The sequence below is a fragment of the Aquarana catesbeiana genome, linkage group LG01 (genome assembly GCF_042186555.1).
Source record: "Aquarana catesbeiana isolate 2022-GZ linkage group LG01, ASM4218655v1, whole genome shotgun sequence".
Lineage (NCBI taxonomy): Eukaryota > Metazoa > Chordata > Amphibia > Anura > Ranidae > Aquarana > Aquarana catesbeiana.
This window is the reverse complement of record NC_133324.1, coordinates 616,894,488-616,915,759: the sequence shown is the minus strand read 5'-3', so window position 1 is coordinate 616,915,759 and position 21,272 is coordinate 616,894,488. Positions and strand designations below refer to the sequence as shown.

The 21,272-nt window shown below is 40.6% G+C and overlaps 1 protein-coding gene across 4 annotated transcripts in view; it reads right to left on the bottom strand.

Moving 5' to 3' along the window:
• WDFY3 (WD repeat and FYVE domain containing 3) overlaps positions 1-21,272 on the bottom strand; it is a 370,646-nt gene that overhangs the window by 176,970 nt on the left and 172,404 nt on the right. For all 4 annotated transcript variants that reach the window (XM_073600175.1, XM_073600184.1, XM_073600201.1 and 1 more), the window contains exon 13: positions 20,504-20,961. In XM_073600175.1, the coding sequence (XP_073456276.1) occupies positions 20,504-20,961 (458 nt within the window). The remainder of the gene's footprint in view (positions 1-20,503; positions 20,962-21,272) is intronic.

Genomic DNA, 21,272 nt, shown 5'->3' with positions numbered 1-21,272 from the left:
TTTAACAATAATAACGAAAAAGTAAAAACGTAGCCCATTTTTTTTCTATATTGTGAAAGATGATGTTACGTCGAGTAGATACCCAACATGTCATGCTTTAAAATTGCTAACTACGGTACTTAAATTTTTTTACAGGATACCCGTTTAGAGTTACAGACAAGGTCTTGTGCTAGAATTATTGCTCTCGCTCTAACAATTGCAGTGATACCTCACATGTGTGGTTTGAACACCGTTTATATATGTGGGCACGGCTTACACATGCGGTCGCTTCTGCACGCAAGCTCGGAGGGACGGGCGCTTTAAACGATTTTATTTTTTACCAGGGTTATGGCAGCTAGCTTCTGCCATAACCCTGGTATTTAACATCAAAATAATGTTATATGTTTACAGTTAGGCAGTCGGCAAGTGGTTAATTCCAAATAGCATAATGAACATTTTCCTCCTACAGCTGCGTAATTCCAGTGGGAGGGAGAGGAGGAGAAGCCGGCATTCAGCGGTTGCAGGGGGGAAATGGAGAAGATCATTTCCTGTACATGCCGCACCTCCTGTCCAAGTGTAAAACAAAAACTGACAGGGAGGCTGCATGGGCCCCCTGGAGCATGGGTCAGGGTTGCGATTGCGACCCTCGACGCTACACCAGTGGTTGGGGGGTGTGTGTTAAAAACACTATGGGGTTTTACCGCCCTTCAAACTGCTAATGTAAACAAGCTTTTACTGTCCTGAGCCCCCCATAAGGCTGCTTTCACACTGATGTGCTGCAGTTTAGCTGCGCTTTGCCAACAGGATTGGCCAAGATTCGAACCATGGGCAGGATGAATGTACCCAAGTTGATTGATCGATCAACTTGAGCATAACCCAATCTGTGGGATTCTACATGCGATTATTGCTAGTGCCCCCCCCCCCCCACTGCTAGGAGAACACAATGTGGGAGGGATTCACCCATTTATACAATCAATTTTGCAGGAAAGAAAATAGCTCCAACTATGGCTGGCTTTAGCATAGTATTTCCCATCACCTCTTCATGTATGACTATACGGATTTGTACATTCGTAACCTATTTATAGAAACTGTTTAACCACTTAAGAACCAGCCTCGTTTTGGATTTTAGGTGTTTACATGTTTAAAACAGGTTTTTCTGCTAGAAAATTACTTAGAACCCCCAAACATTATATATGGTTTTTCTTCTAACACCCTAGAGAATACAATGGCGGTCATTGCAATACTTTTTTTTGCACCGTATTTGCGCAGCGGTCTTATAAGCGCACTTTTTTTGGAAAAAAATCACTTTTTTGAATAAAAAAATAAAACAGTAAAGTTATCCCAATTTTTTTTTATATTGTGAAATATAATGTTACGCCAAGTAAATTGATACCCAACATGTCATGCTTGAAAATTGCGCCCGCTCGTGGAATGACGTCAAACTTTTACCCTCAAAAATCTCCATAGGCGACGTTTAAAAAATTCTACAGGTTGCATATTTTGCGCTACAGAGGAGGTCTAGGGCTAGAATTATTGCTCTCGCTCTACCCGTCACGGCGATACCTCGCATGTGTGGTTTGACCACCGTTTTCATATGCGGGCGCTACTCGCGTATGCGTTCGCTTCTGCGTGCGAGCTCGTCGGGACAGGGGGGGGTTTTAAAAATTTTTTAAATTATTTTTATTATTTATTTTACAATATTTTATTTATTTTTACACTGTTTAAAAAAAAAAAAAAATTGTGTCACTTTTATTCCTATTACAAGGGATGTAAACATCCCTTGTAATAGTAAAAAGCATGGCAGGACCTCTTAAATATGAGATCTGGGGTCAAAAAGACCTCAGATCTCATATTTACACTAAAATGCAATAAAAAAAAAAAAAAAAAAAGTCATTTAGAAAAAATGACATTTGAAAAAATATGCCTTTACGAGGCGTGGACGGAAGTGACGTTTTGACGTCGCTTCCGCCCAGCAGTGTCATGGAGACGAGTGAGCGCCATCTTGGCCTCACTCGTCTCCAGACACACCACGGCACAGGACGCGATCGCCTCCGCCGCTACCGACGGCTCTGGTAAGCGGCGGAGGGCACAGGATCGCAGCGGGAGGGGGGGGCCCTCTCCCGCCACCGATAAAAGTGATCTCGCGGCGAATCCGCCGCAGGGACCACTTTTATCTGAAAGCCGGCAGCCGCATGAAAACGGGGATACCGGGGTTATGGCAGCTAGCTGCTGCCATAACAACAATAATAATCAAGTGTGGCGCTAATGAAAAACAAAATAAGTGAAAAATAGTGGTCTCTGTAGGAGAAGCAACTACAAGTGTGTAACCCTAAAGTGTTACAATATCCCAAGGGATATATACAAGTAAATATTGGTAAATACTTTAAGTGTGTAAAAGGGTGAAATGTTACAAAGCAAACCCTGGGTTAATCAGAAAACAACAATGCAAAAATGCCGTAATCAAACAGTATTCAAAGAAAAACATTAGGCAGTGTCCCAATATATTAGGTGTATAACTCTATAAAGGACATATTGTCCATATGTAAAAATGCTCAAAGGAAAAGTGTCCAAAATCCTAAAAGGGTGAACAAATAAAAATATAATGTATAAAAAATAAAAGTCTATTTGATGAAGAGGTGCAATACTTCAGGCGGACCTCACAGCCATTTAGATGTAAGCCGGCTTCATATATGGAAGTTGAAAGGTAGCCTTAAAGATGAATCCTTCACTTATGTAGGTATTTTCAACACCAATAGAAAAAGACAAAAAGATGCCCTTACCAGAGAAGGTGGACTCACAGGCCCTTAGCAGTGAGTCAAACAGGCTTGTACCGTCAAGCGGTGTAGGATGGTATTCCGTGAGAAGACTTGGTGTAGAATCCAATCAAGGGTCCTCAAATAATGTGCTGGTATGGAAACAGGAACATCCACGGGTCAGCTTCGATCGCCGGTTGATCGTTTCCTCAGTGGTCCATCCCGTATATAAATGAATAAATGAAAGAAAAAGGCTTCCACATGGTGTAAATCCTTATTTTTCAAAAAGGCATAGTGACACTTTATTCAGATATATACTCCGAAAAATTTACAGACAGGGGCGGTAAAAACTCGGTGCAGAGTACAAATGCGAGTAAAAAATGGTTAAAAAAAGATCTAAAAACAGCGCAGTGAGTAGTGGTGGGGTATAAACATAGAAACCCGACGCGTTTCGCCCTCCAAGGCTTCTGCTGGGGTATGGATAAGCCCCCCACACAACTGCGCTTTATATACTTTCTTTTGAATGAAGTGTAACAGCTGATTAGCGCTGTTACACGAGATGACTTCCGGGTTCGGCGGCGTCATAGATGACCAACGGTCACATGATATTTTTGTGGCCAATCACATCTCTGAGAGGTTGTTCAGAGAGCCAAGCCTCACTTTCACTATCCACTCAGCAGGGCATCACTCCTATTGGGCTCTAACGTCACGTGTCGGTCACGTGACGTATATCTCCAGGAGTGACGAAAGGCCGCTCACGGCCTGCGTATCACAGGAGATAGGAAGTGATAGCTTGGCATACTAGGAGCTGGAACGCAAACGCAGTTGCGGTCCCTAGTTGTATTTAGGGTCCAATTTCATATGAAACGGGCTGGATCCCGGGAATCTTCCCCCAAAACACTTCAAAAACTCTGTACTTTGCACAATAGATATGGCCATTAAAGGTTTACATGTGCACAGGAACAGACAGGAATATAGTACAATGTGACATTTTCTTTTGAAAATTATAAAAATAAAAATATTAAAAGTACATAACTAATTCGAAGAATCTGTGCAACCTGTACATAAGACAGCCTACACAAATTATATAGCAGAGATAGCAGAGATCTGAAACAATTCAATTTATATGTGAAAGCACAGAACATGTTAAAATATATTTAAGTCTTTTACATATCGAGGAATCATCTAAAAGAAAAAATCTTAGTCAGCCTAAAAGAATGTGTCAATACAAAAAATGTGGGTGACAGTAAGATCTATGGAGTAAGGTAAGTACAGCTGAGATGCTAAGGAGTTAGTACTATCTAGAGGGAGATAGTGTTTCACATCAAGCATCAAGATTTTATAGTTCCTCTACCCCAATAGCATGTAAGGTAAGACGAACTTAGAATAAAAAATCTATAAAATATAAATGTGACCAAAAGGCTGGAAGAATGTTAAACAAGATTCTGAGAATTCCTGAATAGGATTCTGGAAACTCCTATATAAGAAAGATAATAAGGATAATAAAGATCCTTAAAAACATGTTCTACGGGGTGGAAAAGAGTGTATGTCAGGAACCTCTAGGGAGTACTCATAAATCTCATATAGATACGCTGAAGAGAGATACAACAATGAGAAGAATGTATATATCTAGGTAATGTAGAGGGGTACCATATGGGCCACAAATGATCAGGGACAACCATCGGGGGGATACCCGCGCCTAGGACTGATTAATAAAGGCGTTGATATCCCACTCGACGTTGAGTCCATATGGCACATAACACCTCATTAGGTGTATCCAAAAGGTTTCGAGTTTGGAGACACCCCTCGTATTTGGTTCCCCTCTCCAGTGAGGAACGAATTTGTCAATAATTTGAAACTTCGTTCCAGAAGGGTTCTGATTGTGATAGTGTAAATAGTGTTTGGGAACACTATGATTGGTGCGTCCTTTCAATATAGCTGTAATATGTTCGTTCACTCGTATAGAAAAATTACGTATAGTACGCCCTATATACTGCTTACCGCAGGGACAAGTGATAAGGTATACGATGAACTTAGTAGTGCAGGTAGCGAAATGTTTCATCTTATATTCCCTCCCAGTTGAGGATGACACAAAATTATCGATTTTGCGGGATTTGCAAGCGTTAACTTTGCATACCCCGCATTTCCTACAAGGGTAAAAACCCTTGAGGTCAAGAAAAAATGATGGTACCTTTGGGGGGTCCACTACACCCGGTGCAATCTTACTCCCTATCGATGGTGCACCCTTATAGATCACACCAGCCTGTTTGGGTAATAGTGGGCCTAGTATTCGGTCGTTTTTCAATACTTTCCAATGTCTTGAAATGATGTTTTTTATTTGCTTATGTTGGATGGAATAATTGGTGAGAAAGGCCCATCTATGTCTATCGTCCAAGGGTCTTTTGGGTTGTTCCACCAACAGTGAGGAGCGATCGATGTGAGCTACTTTGTGGATCTCTTGATCGATTAAACCTCCATCGTAACCTTTTTCCTTGAACCTAGACTTAATGGTCTCTGCTTGTTTGTAGTAGTCTGGCAAAAGAGAACAATTGCGTCTGATTCGCATCAGTTGGCTCCGAGGTACTGATTTCAGCCATGCTGTATGGTGACAGCTGTCAATCGGAATATATCCGTTACGGTCAGTAACTTTGAAGAAGGTTTTCGTCTCCAGTTGACCGTTGACAGCTGAAATTTCTAGATCTAAGAAATGAATTGTAGAGGAGCTAGCTTCATAGGATAAGTGAATGCCCACCTCATTGTCGTTAAGGGTCGACATGAACTGGTTCAGTGTTTCCATGGAGCCTCTCCATAGGAGGAGGATGTCGTCGATGTACCTGGCCCACAGAGCTAGTTGTGGGGGTTTCAGGGCACCGACGACATCCTCCTCCCATTTGGCCATAAAAATGTTGGCCAGACTGGGGGCAAACTTTGCCCCCATAGCTACCCCCTTTGTCTGTAGATAGTAGCAATCATTGTACCAGAAATAATTTGACTTGGTGGCAAAACATAGTAAGTCCATAATGAACCTCTTTTGGATCGTGGGGATATTTCTATCCCTTGATAAGAAGAGTTCCACTGCTCCTAGGCCCAGTTCATGGGGGATAATGGTGTAGAGGGAAGTAACATCTGCAGTTCCTAAGATGAGATCGTTACTATACGTGATCTGCTGTAATTTATTGATGGTGTCACGAGTATCCTTCAAAAAGGATGGTATCGTTTTCACGATGGGCTGCAGATAGTGATCAATGTATTTCCCTATGCGTGATGTTATAGAATTAATCCCGCTAATGATAGGGCGACCTGGAGGTTGGGTGATGTTTTTATGTATCTTGGGTAAATAATACATTATGGGGATGCGAGGAGCCACCGGAATCAAAAAGTTTTTTTCTTTTTTGTTTAGTATACCAAGTTGGAAGCCGGTATCAACCAGATCCACTAGTGTTCTTTTGAAGCCTATGGTAGGATTGGAACCAAGAGGCAGATACGTCTCTGTGTCGCTCAGAATCTTGGTCATTTCCGCTTGGTAGTCTTTTCTATCGAGAACGACAATTCCTCCGCCCTTGTCCGCCGGGCGGATGACAAGGTCGTTACGTTCGCAGAGAGACTTTAAGCCAATTTTTATATTGGGGTCCGTATGGTATTTTTTATTTGGAAGGACATCCAAGTCTTCCAGTACTAAGTCGCGGAATACTTTGATGGCAGGAGCTATAGGTGCTGGGGGGTTAAATAAAGATGGGTTGGCTAGTCCAGAATGGACCGAATGAGAATTTGTAAAAAGGTTTAAAGGCCTACTTGAATTGGACGCAATATATCTCTGTATATTCAGTTTGCGCACAAATTTGTGCACATCTATGAAAGTAGAGAATTTACTAAGAGTTTTTGGGGGGGCAAATTTCAGTCCTTTATTCAGGACACAGAGTTCCGCTGGGGTGAAATCAACTTTGCTTAAATTGAAAATACCATTGTCCTTTACACCCGTTTTCTTTTTATTGGAACGCCTCCCCCCTCGGGTACCACGTTTTGTTCTAAATTTCGTGTGGGGTATTCTTGTTCTCTGTAAAAACCCCCCGGGTACGAAGGCTTCGGTTTATCCTGGTTGTAGTTGAAAGGTGATCGATCAAAATGATCTCTGTCCCAATAATCATAACGGTATTGGGAATTTCGGAAATTATTAGATCTTTCATCTCTAAGTGGTGAGAATCTGTTTCTCGTATTAATAGGGGTTCTCGGTGGAAATGATTGATAGTACTGATAATCGTTCTGGCTTGTATTTCGTCTTTGGGGGGAGTAAACTTGTCTATAATCTTCATAATGTACGGATCGATCCCTAGTACCCCTACCCTTTCCCCTGTTATTTCTTCCTCTATTCCCAGAATTAGAGGGGGGGCCATTATAATGGGTTGTGGACGCCTGAGGGGGACGGGTAGGCCGTCTATTAGTATCTGTTGGAATGGGTGGAGGCACTAAAGGGATCTGTGGTACATCTGAGCTCCCTGTCTCCATAGGGTGGCTCGTGTTATTAGGTGAATCTTTAGTTTGGCCATTAGATTGCCAGCTAAAAACATTTCCATTTTTATAATCAGTGAAGTCTCTGCTATATTTCTTCTGTTTTTTAATTTTTTGTTCCCGTTCTTCTTTTTCCAAATGGTTCTTAAGACTAGTGGAGAGGTTGGTATACTCTATAGTAGATTTGTGTGGAAGAAGTTTGTCCCTGATTTCCTTAATCTCTTTGTCTATGATAATTCTTCTTGTGCGTTTTCTATCTATAAGGAACCCCAGTAAGGATATCCCTGCTTCATTAAAATAATGATACCATGACTCAATGTCTAGGTCCCCTTGTTGGGGATGGATAGTCCACCTTAGGCCTCTTGGGACCATGCGTTCCTTGGTATACTGCTCCAAGAAGGCAATGTCCCACTCCAAGTGTAATTCGGAGACCATCAGGTTTTTTAGTCTGAGGAAAAGGCCCCCTATCTCTGAGTCTGTGTTAAGGGCTGTGAAAATGTGTAAAAAATTAAAAAACAGAAGAAATATAGCAGAGACTTCACTGATTATAAAAATGGAATTGTGTTTTTAGCTGGCAATCTAATGGCCAAACTAAAGATTCACCTAATAACACGAGCCACCCTATGGAGACAGGGAGCTCAGATGTACCACAGATCCCTTTAGTGCCTCCACCCATTCCAACAGATACTAATAGACGGCCTACCCGTCCCCCTCAGGCGTCCACAACCCATTATAATGGCCCCCCCTCTAATTCTGGGAATAGAGGAAGAAATAACAGGGGAAAGGGTAGGGGTACTAGGGATCGATCCGTACATTATGAAGATTATAGACAAGTTTACTCCCCCCAAAGACGAAATACAAGCCAGAACGATTATCAGTACTATCAATCATTTCCACCGAGAACCCCTATTAATACGAGAAACAGATTCTCACCACTTAGAGATGAAAGATCTAATAATTTCCGAAATTCCCAATACCGTTATGATTATTGGGACAGAGATCATTTTGATCGATCACCTTTCAACTACAACCAGGATAAACCGAAGCCTTCGTACCCGGGGGGTTTTTACAGAGAACAAGAATACCCCACACGAAATTTAGAACAAAACGTGGTACCCGAGGGGGGAGGCGTTCCAATAAAAAGAAAACGGGTGTAAAGGACAATGGTATTTTCAATTTAAGCAAAGTTGATTTCACCCCAGCGGAACTCTGTGTCCTGAATAAAGGACTGAAATTTGCCCCCCCAAAAACTCTTAGTAAATTCTCTACTTTCATAGATGTGCACAAATTTGTGCGCAAACTGAATATACAGAGATATATTGCGTCCAATTCAAGTAGGCCTTTAAACCTTTTTACAAATTCTCATTCGGTCCATTCTGGACTAGCCAACCCATCTTTATTTAACCCCCCAGCACCTATAGCTCCTGCCATCAAAGTATTCCGCGACTTAGTACTGGAAGACTTGGATGTCCTTCCAAATAAAAAATACCATACGGACCCCAATATAAAAATTGGCTTAAAGTCTCTCTGCGAACGTAACGACCTTGTCATCCGCCCGGCGGACAAGGGCGGAGGAATTGTCGTTCTCGATAGAAAAGACTACCAAGCGGAAATGACCAAGATTCTGAGCGACACAGAGACGTATCTGCCTCTTGGTTCCAATCCTACCATAGGCTTCAAAAGAACACTAGTGGATCTGGTTGATACCGGCTTCCAACTTGGTATACTAAACAAAAAAGAAAAAAACTTTTTGATTCCGGTGGCTCCTCGCATCCCCATAATGTATTATTTACCCAAGATACATAAAAACATCACCCAACCTCCAGGTCGCCCTATCATTAGCGGGATTAATTCTATAACATCACGCATAGGGAAATACATTGATCACTATCTGCAGCCCATCGTGAAAACGATACCATCCTTTTTGAAGGATACTCGTGACACCATCAATAAATTACAGCAGATCACGTATAGTAACGATCTCATCTTAGTAACTGCAGATGTTACTTCCCTCTACACCATTATCCCCCATGAACTGGGCCTAGGAGCAGTGGAACTCTTCTTATCAAGGGATAGAAATATCCCCACGATCCAAAAGAGGTTCATTATGGACTTACTATGTTTTGCCACCAAGTCAAATTATTTCTGGTACAATGATTGCTACTATCTACAGACAAAGGGGGTAGCTATGGGGGCAAAGTTTGCCCCCAGTCTGGCCAACATTTTTATGGCCAAATGGGAGGAGGATGTCGTCGGTGCCCTGAAACCCCCACAACTAGCTCTGTGGGCCAGGTACATCGACGACATCCTCCTCCTATGGAGAGGCTCCATGGAAACACTGAACCAGTTCATGTCGACCCTTAACGACAATGAGGTGGGCATTCACTTATCCTATGAAGCTAGCTCCTCTACAATTCATTTCTTAGATCTAGAAATTTCAGCTGTCAACGGTCAACTGGAGACGAAAACCTTCTTCAAAGTTACTGACCGTAACGGATATATTCCGATTGACAGCTGTCACCATACAGCATGGCTGAAATCAGTACCTCGGAGCCAACTGATGCGAATCAGACGCAATTGTTCTCTTTTGCCAGACTACTACAAACAAGCAGAGACCATTAAGTCTAGGTTCAAGGAAAAAGGTTACGATGGAGGTTTAATCGATCAAGAGATCCACAAAGTAGCTCACATCGATCGCTCCTCACTGTTGGTGGAACAACCCAAAAGACCCTTGGACGATAGACATAGATGGGCCTTTCTCACCAATTATTCCATCCAACATAAGCAAATAAAAAACATCATTTCAAGACATTGGAAAGTATTGAAAAACGACCGAATACTAGGCCCACTATTACCCAAACAGGCTGGTGTGATCTATAAGGGTGCACCATCGATAGGGAGTAAGATTGCACCGGGTGTAGTGGACCCCCCAAAGGTACCATCATTTTTTCTTGACCTCAAGGGTTTTTACCCTTGTAGGAAATGCGGGGTATGCAAAGTTAACGCTTGCAAATCCCGCAAAATCGATAATTTTGTGTCATCCTCAACTGGGAGGGAATATAAGATGAAACATTTCGCTACCTGCACTACTAAGTTCATCGTATACCTTATCACTTGTCCCTGCGGTAAGCAGTATATAGGGCGTACTATACGTAATTTTTCTATACGAGTGAACGAACATATTACAGCTATATTGAAAGGACGCACCAATCATAGTGTTCCCAAACACTATTTACACTATCACAATCAGAACCCTTCTGGAACGAAGTTTCAAATTATTGACAAATTCGTTCCTCACTGGAGAGGGGAACCAAATACGAGGGGTGTCTCCAAACTCGAAACCTTTTGGATACACCTAATGAGGTGTTATGTGCCATATGGACTCAACGTCGAGTGGGATATCAACGCCTTTATTAATCAGTCCTAGGCGCGGGTATCCCCCCGATGGTTGTCCCTGATCATTTGTGGCCCATATGGTACCCCTCTACATTACCTAGATATATACATTCTTCTCATTGTTGTATCTCTCTTCAGCGTATCTATATGAGATTTATGAGTACTCCCTAGAGGTTCCTGACATACACTCTTTTCCACCCCGTAGAACATGTTTTTAAGGATCTTTATTATCCTTATTATCTTTCTTATATAGGAGTTTCCAGAATCCTATTCAGGAATTCTCAGAATCTTGTTTAACATTCTTCCAGCCTTTTGGTCACATTTATATTTTATAGATTTTTTATTCTAAGTTCGTCTTACCTTACATGCTATTGGGGTAGAGGAACTATAAAATCTTGATGCTTGATGTGAAACACTATCTCCCTCTAGATAGTACTAACTCCTTAGCATCTCAGCTGTACTTACCTTACTCCATAGATCTTACTGTCACCCACATTTTTTGTATTGACACATTCTTTTAGGCTGACTAAGATTTTTTCTTTTAGATGATTCCTCGATATGTAAAAGACTTAAATATATTTTAACATGTTCTGTGCTTTCACATATAAATTGAATTGTTTCAGATCTCTGCTATCTCTGCTATATAATTTGTGTAGGCTGTCTTATGTACAGGTTGCACAGATTCTTCGAATTAGTTATGTACTTTTAATATTTTTATTTTTATAATTTTCAAAAGAAAATGTCACATTGTACTATATTCCTGTCTGTTCCTGTGCACATGTAAACCTTTAATGGCCATATCTATTGTGCAAAGTACAGAGTTTTTGAAGTGTTTTGGGGGAAGATTCCCGGGATCCAGCCCGTTTCATATGAAATTGGACCCTAAATACAACTAGGGACCGCAACTGCGTTTGCGTTCCAGCTCCTAGTATGCCAAGCTATCACTTCCTATCTCCTGTGATACGCAGGCCGTGAGCGGCCTTTCGTCACTCCTGGAGATATACGTCACGTGACCGACACGTGACGTTAGAGCCCAATAGGAGTGATGCCCTGCTGAGTGGATAGTGAAAGTGAGGCTTGGCTCTCTGAACAACCTCTCAGAGATGTGATTGGCCACAAAAATATCATGTGACCGTTGGTCATCTATGACGCCGCCGAACCCGGAAGTCATCTCGTGTAACAGCGCTAATCATCTGTTACACTTCATTCAAAAGAAAGTATATAAAGCGCAGTTGTGTGGGGGGCTTATCCATACCCCAGCAGAAGCCTTGGAGGGCGAAACGCGTCGGGTTTCTATGTTTATACCCCACCACTACTCACTGCGCTGTTTTTAGATCTTTTTTTAACCATTTTTTACTCGCATTTGTACTCTGCACCGAGTTTTTACCGCCCCTGTCTGTAAATTTTTCGGAGTATATATCTGAATAAAGTGTCACTATGCCTTTTTGAAAAATAAGGATTTACACCATGTGGAAGCCTTTTTCTTTCATTTATTCATTTATATACGGGATGGACCACTGAGGAAACGATCAACCGGCGATCGAAGCTGACCCGTGGATGTTCCTGTTTCCATACCAGCACATTATTTGAGGACCCTTGATTGGATTCTACACCAAGTCTTCTCACGGAATACCATCCTACACCGCTTGACGGTACAAGCCTGTTTGACTCACTGCTAAGGGCCTGTGAGTCCACCTTCTCTGGTAAGGGCATCTTTTTGTCTTTTTCTATTGGTGTTGAAAATACCTACATAAGTGAAGGATTCATCTTTAAGGCTACCTTTCAACTTCCATATATGAAGCCGGCTTACATCTAAATGGCTGTGAGGTCCGCCTGAAGTATTGCACCTCTTCATCAAATAGACTTTTATTTTTTATACATTATATTTTTATTTGTTCACCCTTTTAGGATTTTGGACACTTTTCCTTTGAGCATTTTTACATATGGACAATATGTCCTTTATAGAGTTATACACCTAATATATTGGGACACTGCCTAATGTTTTTCTTTGAATACTGTTTGATTACGGCATTTTTGCATTGTTGTTTTCTGATTAACCCAGGGTTTGCTTTGTAACATTTCACCCTTTTACACACTTAAAGTATTTACCAATATTTACTTGTATATATCCCTTGGGATATTGTAACACTTTAGGGTTACACACTTGTAGTTGCTTCTCCTACAGAGACCACTATTTTTCACTTATTTTGTTTTTCATTAGCGCCACACTTGATTATTATTTTTACATCTACAACGGTCAGATTGTTGTGTTGGCTGCTCCCTTTCGTTTAGTTTGGGAGTTGGCGCAATTTTTACACCTTTCTTTCATAACAACAATATCCCCGTTCAAACTTAGGACGTACATAGTCGTGCGGCGGTCGGGAAGTGGTTAAAGTGCCAAATGCTTAATAAACAGTTATTTGACTAAAAAAATAGGAACGTACACAGACCTTTTTACACAGGGGGGATAGGAAGGAGGAGGGGAGAGGGTACATTTTTTAAGAATACAGTTACTGTAGCCTTGTCTTCCAATGGTGTTAGGTGTGCATTTGTAGACATCGCTAGTTTTCCTATAGCAGAAAGTACATTTGACAATTTCCCAACAGGTACAGTAAATGTTTAATCTACTTTGCTGTCCAATGTAACATATCCCTGAAAGTCTATAACTCATCATGTAAACTCAAAACCCATAAGTTAACATTATGGTATATGGCATTTCCTTTAACCATTGTTATAAGAAAGCTGGCTAAAACGACAGCATTTTTATAGTTGTCCTTCATCTACGGATCCATTGACACTAACAAGATGTGCAACTGATTACATAACATCTAGAACCTTTTCGTCTTTTGGCTTCTCTGCAAGGAAGAGTATTTCCAGCACCTCAATAAGATGTGACAATTGAAAGAGAACATACCCAGCAGTGTTACTTGGCAGACATCGCCTAACCAGAACCATGACCAGCCTTTTTCTACTTCAGAGGATAAATTAAGTAGACAAGCTCCAGCTCACAATGTTTCAAGAAGCACCATTTAATAGAAGATTAAAAAATTCTACAAACAGATTTGTAGAATTTGCTTAAAACCTACCTAGCTAAAACTAAAGCAGACCATAGAATATGCAAATTTCTTTCCTGCAACCACAATGGGGGGGGTGCTCAGAGCCGTCCATTACTGCTAGCGGCTATAGCCGCTGCCAATAATCACATGCTAAAAACTTGACATACTGGTTGTACCCAAGTCAATCAATGGATAAATTCAACCTGCCCATAGATGGATCGAATCTAGGTCGGTCCCTGCTGAAGCAGCTGAAATTTGAACCATTTATAAGTCTTTCAGTTTGGAGTAGAGGACAGTGAATTACACCAAGCCTCAATTGTTATCAATTCCTGAACAACCTGGCTTATCCTTCCTTTTAACAATGAGAAGAGGAAAGGAGGTATGAATCAAATGGACAACACAAGAAACAGTGTCAAGACCTAGGGCCACAAATGTATGAGTGTAGTAGCACTGGACAGATCCATGCGACACTTGGTTCTGACAAATACCGTATTTATCGGCGTGTTGGTCAATTTATAGGCTGCAGATGGGCACTGAACAGGCTGCATTGTTGGGCAATTTAATGGCTGCAGATGGGCACTGAGCAGGGTGCATTGATGCGCTGTGACCCTAATTTTGCTTCAAAGTTCTTTATTTAAAATGTAAGTTTTTTTCTTTAAACTTCCCTCCTAAAATTGGGGTGTGTGTTATACGCCTGTGCCTGTTATACACCGATAGATATGGTATATGATAAAGTGTATCCTCTTTAAAAGGTATTGACCCAGTAAGAAAGTATAGTGTATGTGGACTTTGTCCTGGGCCTAGGCTGCTATCGTTCACATTGTGACACAAAAAGCGTTCAGACAATAGACTCTGGATTCGATACTGAGGAGCACCTACTACAAAAGCTCAAATCACTGAAAAGTCTTTTTGAAAAGCTTATTGATTAAGAGCATTAAATACAGCCAACACGTTTCAGGGGAAAAACCTTCCACTTCTTTAGGACTTGAGCAGTGGCTGTTGTTCGAATCATGATGAGATGTAATAGAAGACCTATGTTAGGGCTTGACAAAGAATGTCTTAAAGGGGTCGTAAACCCTCAAGGTTTTTCACCTTAATGCAGTCTATGCATTAAGGTGAAAAGCCTTCTGTAGTGCAGCACCCACTCAGAGCCCCACTTTTACTTACCTGAACCCGATCGTTCCAGCGATGGGGATTAAAAACCTTTACAAACACTTTAACCTCACTGAACTGCCAACTGAAACACAGCCCTCAACATCTACTCCTCGGGCTACAAATGAGAGCCAGATACCGTATCAAACATTGTACAACAGTTAAAAATCATCTTTAAATTAGAACTATGGGCAAAACCAAAGAGGACATGTATGATGCAATCAGTCAAAAGCATCAACATAGTATAGTAAAACCTTGGTTTGAGAGCGTTTTGCAAGACGAGCAACATTTTGAAATACATTTTGACTTGATATACAAGCGATGTCTTGATATACAAGTAGCGTCATGTCACAACTGAGTATAAAAGAAAAGAGAGGCGCCTCTAAGTGTAGCAATATGGTTACATTTAATGAAGGTACAACATTTAGCAACTCACATGGTCAATGATTAAAAACAGGCACATCTAAGTATGCAGGCACCTGGGGTAAAGCTGTCCATATAGACCGTCCTCCGCACTGCCATTGACGTCATCCCTTCTACGCTGCGCTCCACGAGCACTTCAAGCCTCGCTTTCTGGGTAGTCTTCCTGGTCACGATTGCAGACTGACAGCGGTAAGAGCCGGCAGTGCGGAGGACGGTCTATGTGGACAGCTTTACCCCGGATGCCTGCATACTTAGATGTGCCTCTTTTAATCATCAACCATTTGAGTTGCTAAATGTTGCACCTTCATTAAATGTAACCATATTGCTACACTTAGAGGCGCCTCTCTTCTTTTTTATACTCTGTAGCTCCTGCTGATTTTGCTTCTAATCCCCTTGTGGAGGCTTCCATTTGTGGATGGACATTTTATGGTTACACAACCTATGACATTGCTATAATCTTTTTATATGGACTATAAACTGAAAGACCTATGAATAAATCATTGTGGAACGAATCATCTGAGTTTCCATTATTTCTTATGGGGAAATTCACTTTGATATACAAGTGCTTTGGATTACCAGCATGTTTCTGGAAAGAATTATGCTCGCAATCCAAGGTAAATCCTGTAGATTTGTTTTTCTGATTTACCCACCCTCCATAACATGGTTTCAGGCCAGGTTCACACTTATGCAGGTTGCAGTTTGCATTTACCAGGTGCATTTTGCATTTTTCAATACACATTTTTGATCCATTGAAGTCTTTGGAACCAAAAACCAGAAATAAAGTCCCTGGCCGTTTCCATAAAATGTATAGATGTGAACATGGCCCATAGGAAAAATGGACTGTAGTGTGTTTCTGCAAAACTGAAAATGCACAAAAAAATGCATTAGGTGTGAACCAGGCCTCATTACCTATTGGCAAGAATAAATAATAATAAATCAATACCCAGGGGAGGGATTGAGAGAACTCGGAAAAACAAAAAAAGAGCAAATGACAGACTGCAGCATATGACATTTTTTTTATTCTGCCATCATTCCACATAAAAATACCTACCCAAGAATTGACAGAAATTTTAGCCCAGTGAAAAATTCTATCACGATTATTTAGGATTCTAGACTACTAGTATTTAGAACAATAGCCTAGGCTAGTTCACATTCACTCTTTCATGAGATTCATATTTTACATATTAAAAGGTCACCTATTATAATTCTTATAAAACAATGTATACAGAAAATAAATCAACGGTTAAAAACAACCCAGGTCTATGTAAATTGTTATGTTGCTCACCAACACTCCTCCAATAAATACTTGCATGCTTCTACATTACTTGACTTTCAGCAGCACTACTTTTGCAGGAGGAAAGTTTTCTATTTGCCATTACAATTAAAATCTCCCCCCATCTTCATCAACCTATATACAGTAAAACCTTGGATTGCGAGCATAATTCATCCTGGAAACATGCTTGTAATCCAAAACACTCGTATATCAAAGCAAATTTCCTCATAAGAAATAATGCAAACTCAGAGGATTCGTTCCGCAACCATTTATTCATAGGTTCTTCAGTTTATAGTCCATATAAAAAGATTATAGTAATGTGATAGGTTGTGTAACCATAAAATGTCCATGCACAAATGGCAGCCTCCACATGGGGATTAGAAGCAAAATCCAGTAGGAGCTACAGAGTATAAAAGAGAAGAGAGGAGCCTCTAAGTGTAGCAATATGTTGCTAAATGTTGTACCTTTATTAAATGTAACAATATTGCTACACTTTGAGGAGCCTCTCTTCTCTTTTATATTTAGTTGTGACATGACGCTACTTGTATATCAAGACATCGCTTGTATATCAAGTCAAAATTTATTTAAAAGTTATGCTTTTCTTGCAAAACGCTCTCAAACTAAGTTACTCTCAAACCAAGGTTTTACTGTACAAGCTATGCAATGATTTTTCCAAGAGTAGTATTTGTCCACAGTCAGTGCAGTCAATTAGATTTCTGTATTACATGCACAAATGCAGAAGTCAGCTTAGCCTAACCTCCTAATGATCAGCACCTATTTATATATGCTTAAATGAAGATGCTAGATCGTTATTCTTTCAAAAGGAAAATACATTTGAAAGTCAGCAGAACCCAAAGAAAAGGAAAGGAAAATATGAATTACCCTAACAAAGCATAGTCAAGCATAGTTTAAATTCAGCAGTGCTGCATATATTCCTTGATTAACTCAAAACCCTCATAACCCACCAGCTGCAACTATAAGTGAACTGGTATTATAAAAAATGCAATGAATTTGAGAACTGCTAATTCTATTATTGAATTGAAATATATATATATATATATATATATATATATATATATATTTATTTATTTATTATGAGATACTTCCAGTATGCCCAACACATCCACTCATTAAACCCCTGTTGATGCAGGCAGGTTGGAGGTGCATTACAATGGATAGGCTATGCGCTATACCCTGCAGCCAACTGATGTTTGTTACTGGTTGAGAAGTCATTTCAAAATTAACTTTCGAGATATTTCTCTATCCATTACTATGGAAATACCACTAGAGGGCATAGGGTACAAATACACTATTTGGTAACTTCACAGTGAAAGGTTAAAAGAAATTGACAACAAACAGGCAGGATTTGAAATGCAGAAGAGACATATTACAGCGAGGGAAAAAATGTATTTGATACCCCTGCTGATTTTGTACATTTGTTCACCGACATAGAAATGATCAGTCTATAATGTTAATGGTAGGTTTATTTTAACAGTGAGAGACAGAACAAAATCCAGAAAATTGGTTTGGATTTTAATGAGTGAAATAATGAACCTTCAGCTCCCTCCACACATTTTCTATGGGATTAAGGTCTGGAGACTGGCTAGGCCACTCCAGGACCTTAATGTGCTTCTTCTTGGGCCACTCCTTTGTTGCCTTGGCCGTGTGTTTTGGGTCATTGTCATGCTGGAATACCCATCTACGACCCATTTTCAATGCCCTGGCTGAGGGAAGGAGGTTCTCAACCAAGATTTGATGGTACATGGCCCTGTCCATTGTCCCTTTGATGCGGTTAATTTGTCCTGTCCCCTTAGCAGAAAAACACAGCCAAAAGCATAATATTTCCACCTCCGTATTTGACGGTGGGGATGGTGTTCTTGGGGTCATGGGCAGCATTTCACCTCCTCCAAACATGGCGAGTTGAGTTGATGCCAAAGAGTTGACGCTTTCACCCAGTTCTCCTCTGAACCAGATGTTCATTAGCAAACTTCAGACCGGCCTGTACATGTGCTTTCTTGAGCAAGGGGAACCTGCGGACGCTGCCAGATTTCAGTCCTTCACGGCATAGTGTGTTACCGATTGTTTTCTTGGTGACTATGGTCCAAGCTGCCTTGAGATCATTGACAAGATTCTACTGTGTAGTACTGGGCCGATTCCTCACCGTTCTCATGATCATTGAAACTAAACAAGGTGAGATCGTGCATGGAGCTCCAGACTGAGGGAGATTGACAGTTATTTTGTGTTTCTTCCATTTGCGAATAATCACACCAACTGTCATCACCCTCTCACCAAGCTGCTTGGTAATGGTCTTGTAGCCCATTCCAGCTTTGTGTATGTCTACAACCTTTCCCTGACAGCTCTTTGGTCTTGGCCATGGTGGAAAGATTGGAATCTGATTGATTGATTGCTTCAGTGGACAGGTGTCTTTTATACAGGTAACAAGCTGAGATTATGAGAACTCTCTTAAAGGGAGTGCTCCTAATCTCAGCTCGTTACCGGTATAGAAGACGCCTGGGAGCCAGAAATCTTGCTGATTGATAGAGGATTGAATACTTATTTCACTCATTGAAATGCAAATCAATTTATAAACTTTTTTAAATGTGTTTTGCCTGGATATTTTTGTTGTTATTCTGTCTCTCACTGTAATATGTCTCTTCTGCATTAAAGTATTTTACCTGCCCGTGTGTCCTGTACAGTGAATTGTGCACATGCAGCTCTGTGTACCAATTTCAGCAATGCTGCTGAGATGAATAAACTCTTGCACATGTGTGAGTGATGTAACCCAGAAGCTGACCCGGCCTAAGATGACAGTGGTTGGTGGGGAGCTCCAAGACAGCGGAGTGCTGAATAAAGGCAGAGTATAGTTACACTTCAAGTGGTTTCATTCTATATATATATATATATATATATATATATATATATATATATATATATATATATATATATATATATACACACACATATTACACACACACACACACACACACATACATGGACCCACATGCTGATGACATGTATTTCAGCTAAATGGTCAAGCCTTGGACAACAGTAAAGACCCAGTAGGAGACTGGACCTTGACACATTTCACTCAATATAGAGTTTTTTTTTTGGGGGGGGGTTCCATAGTGAGATGCTTTAAGGAAACTGGTATTGGGGGAACCTGCCGTTTCTGACTTTTTTTTTTTTTTTTTTTTTTTTTTTTTTTAGGAAAAACAGCTTTGATGCAATGCTTATCCAATCGTTTCCCACTTTTCTGACAGTGGCACAGAACAAGCACACAGGCCAGGAACATCATTTCACAGTCCCTAGGCATAAATAAGCTATTACCCTTGCAGACACACTTTTTAGTTTTCCAGAATTCAGCTGTAAAGCATATCTAAACCCAAAAATATCTCCCTTCTCCTGGTGATCCTGTCAGTAGCATACTTCCTGTACTAGAATGACAACGCTCATTCACTGTACTGTATCTATGAAGAAACAGTACTGTCACCCTAGGACATGAAGTGTGTTAGAACTACAGAATACTCCCCTTCTCATCCTATAAACATATAGTGTTCTGTAGTTCACAACGGAGGAACTGGGTAGGGCTGATATTTGGAATAAGACTACAGAGTACACAAGGCAGCACAGGATTCTGGTATGATCAATTTTTTTTTTTTTTTTACTTATCAAACAGATATAACAATGTTTGTCAACCTAAAAATAAAGCAAATATTAGTAAGCTTTACATACATTTTTAACTCCATGCACACTTGCTACAGATTACGAAGTACTGCAGTTAGTGATGGCCAGGCAACTAGCATTTTCAGAAGAAGGTTCCTAATCGCAGCTTCACTCAATACAAGTTTCCTTAAAATATAATTAATCGTGACCCCATCCTGCATCTCTTTACAGTATTGTAGTTCAGAACAGTAATAACACTGATACACAAAACACAGAGACAAAGATGTAAAAAGTTAACATACCTGTCAAAGGAGTCTGTGGCGACTTTATAGAAATATACAAAGAGTTTGCTGCAGTGCCTTAGAACAGGACACACAGAGTCCAAGTGCACCAGGTCCTCTTCTAGCAGTCTCTGAAATGGCTGATTATTGGAAGGGAAGACATTTGACGGTTTGATTTTCCGGGATTCTGCAAAGCAGCCTAGCAACCGAATAGCATCGGCCAGTTTTTCATACTGGATCTCAGTTTTAAAGAAATGAGAGTTTGCAGGCTCATACCGCATGGCTGCTGTCAATGTGCAGAAAACGGTGTGCAAAAGTTCAAAGACCTGGTTCTGGTTCACTTTTTCCCATCCATTCCTTGGTGGACAGCTCAAAGATTTCTCCATTGCGACCAACAGGGAAGTGACGTATACAAAACCTCCAACTTTCCTGAAAACGGTCCTTGTCCGGTGACTCTCTCTCAAAACTATTAGAAGGGCCTACAAACCATAAGTAACCAACATTCAGTAAGATAGACCACTCACATACTAAGTAAACAAACGTTACATAGATATACAAAAATTCTTTTGCTGCCTTCTAAAAGGAAAGTTATTGCAGCTAACAGAGAACAAAGGTTTACATCAAAATATTCAAGGGGGAAATTGCCTAATAAATCCATAATATTTGCTGACATTTTTCAGGTTAATAGGGAGGACCTGGACTGTCAAAGCTGTGCCAAAAAACACAAGCAAAAGGGCAAAGGACTAGTCATTAGTTTCGCCTAAAGGCTTCCTGCAGCTGATATTTTCCC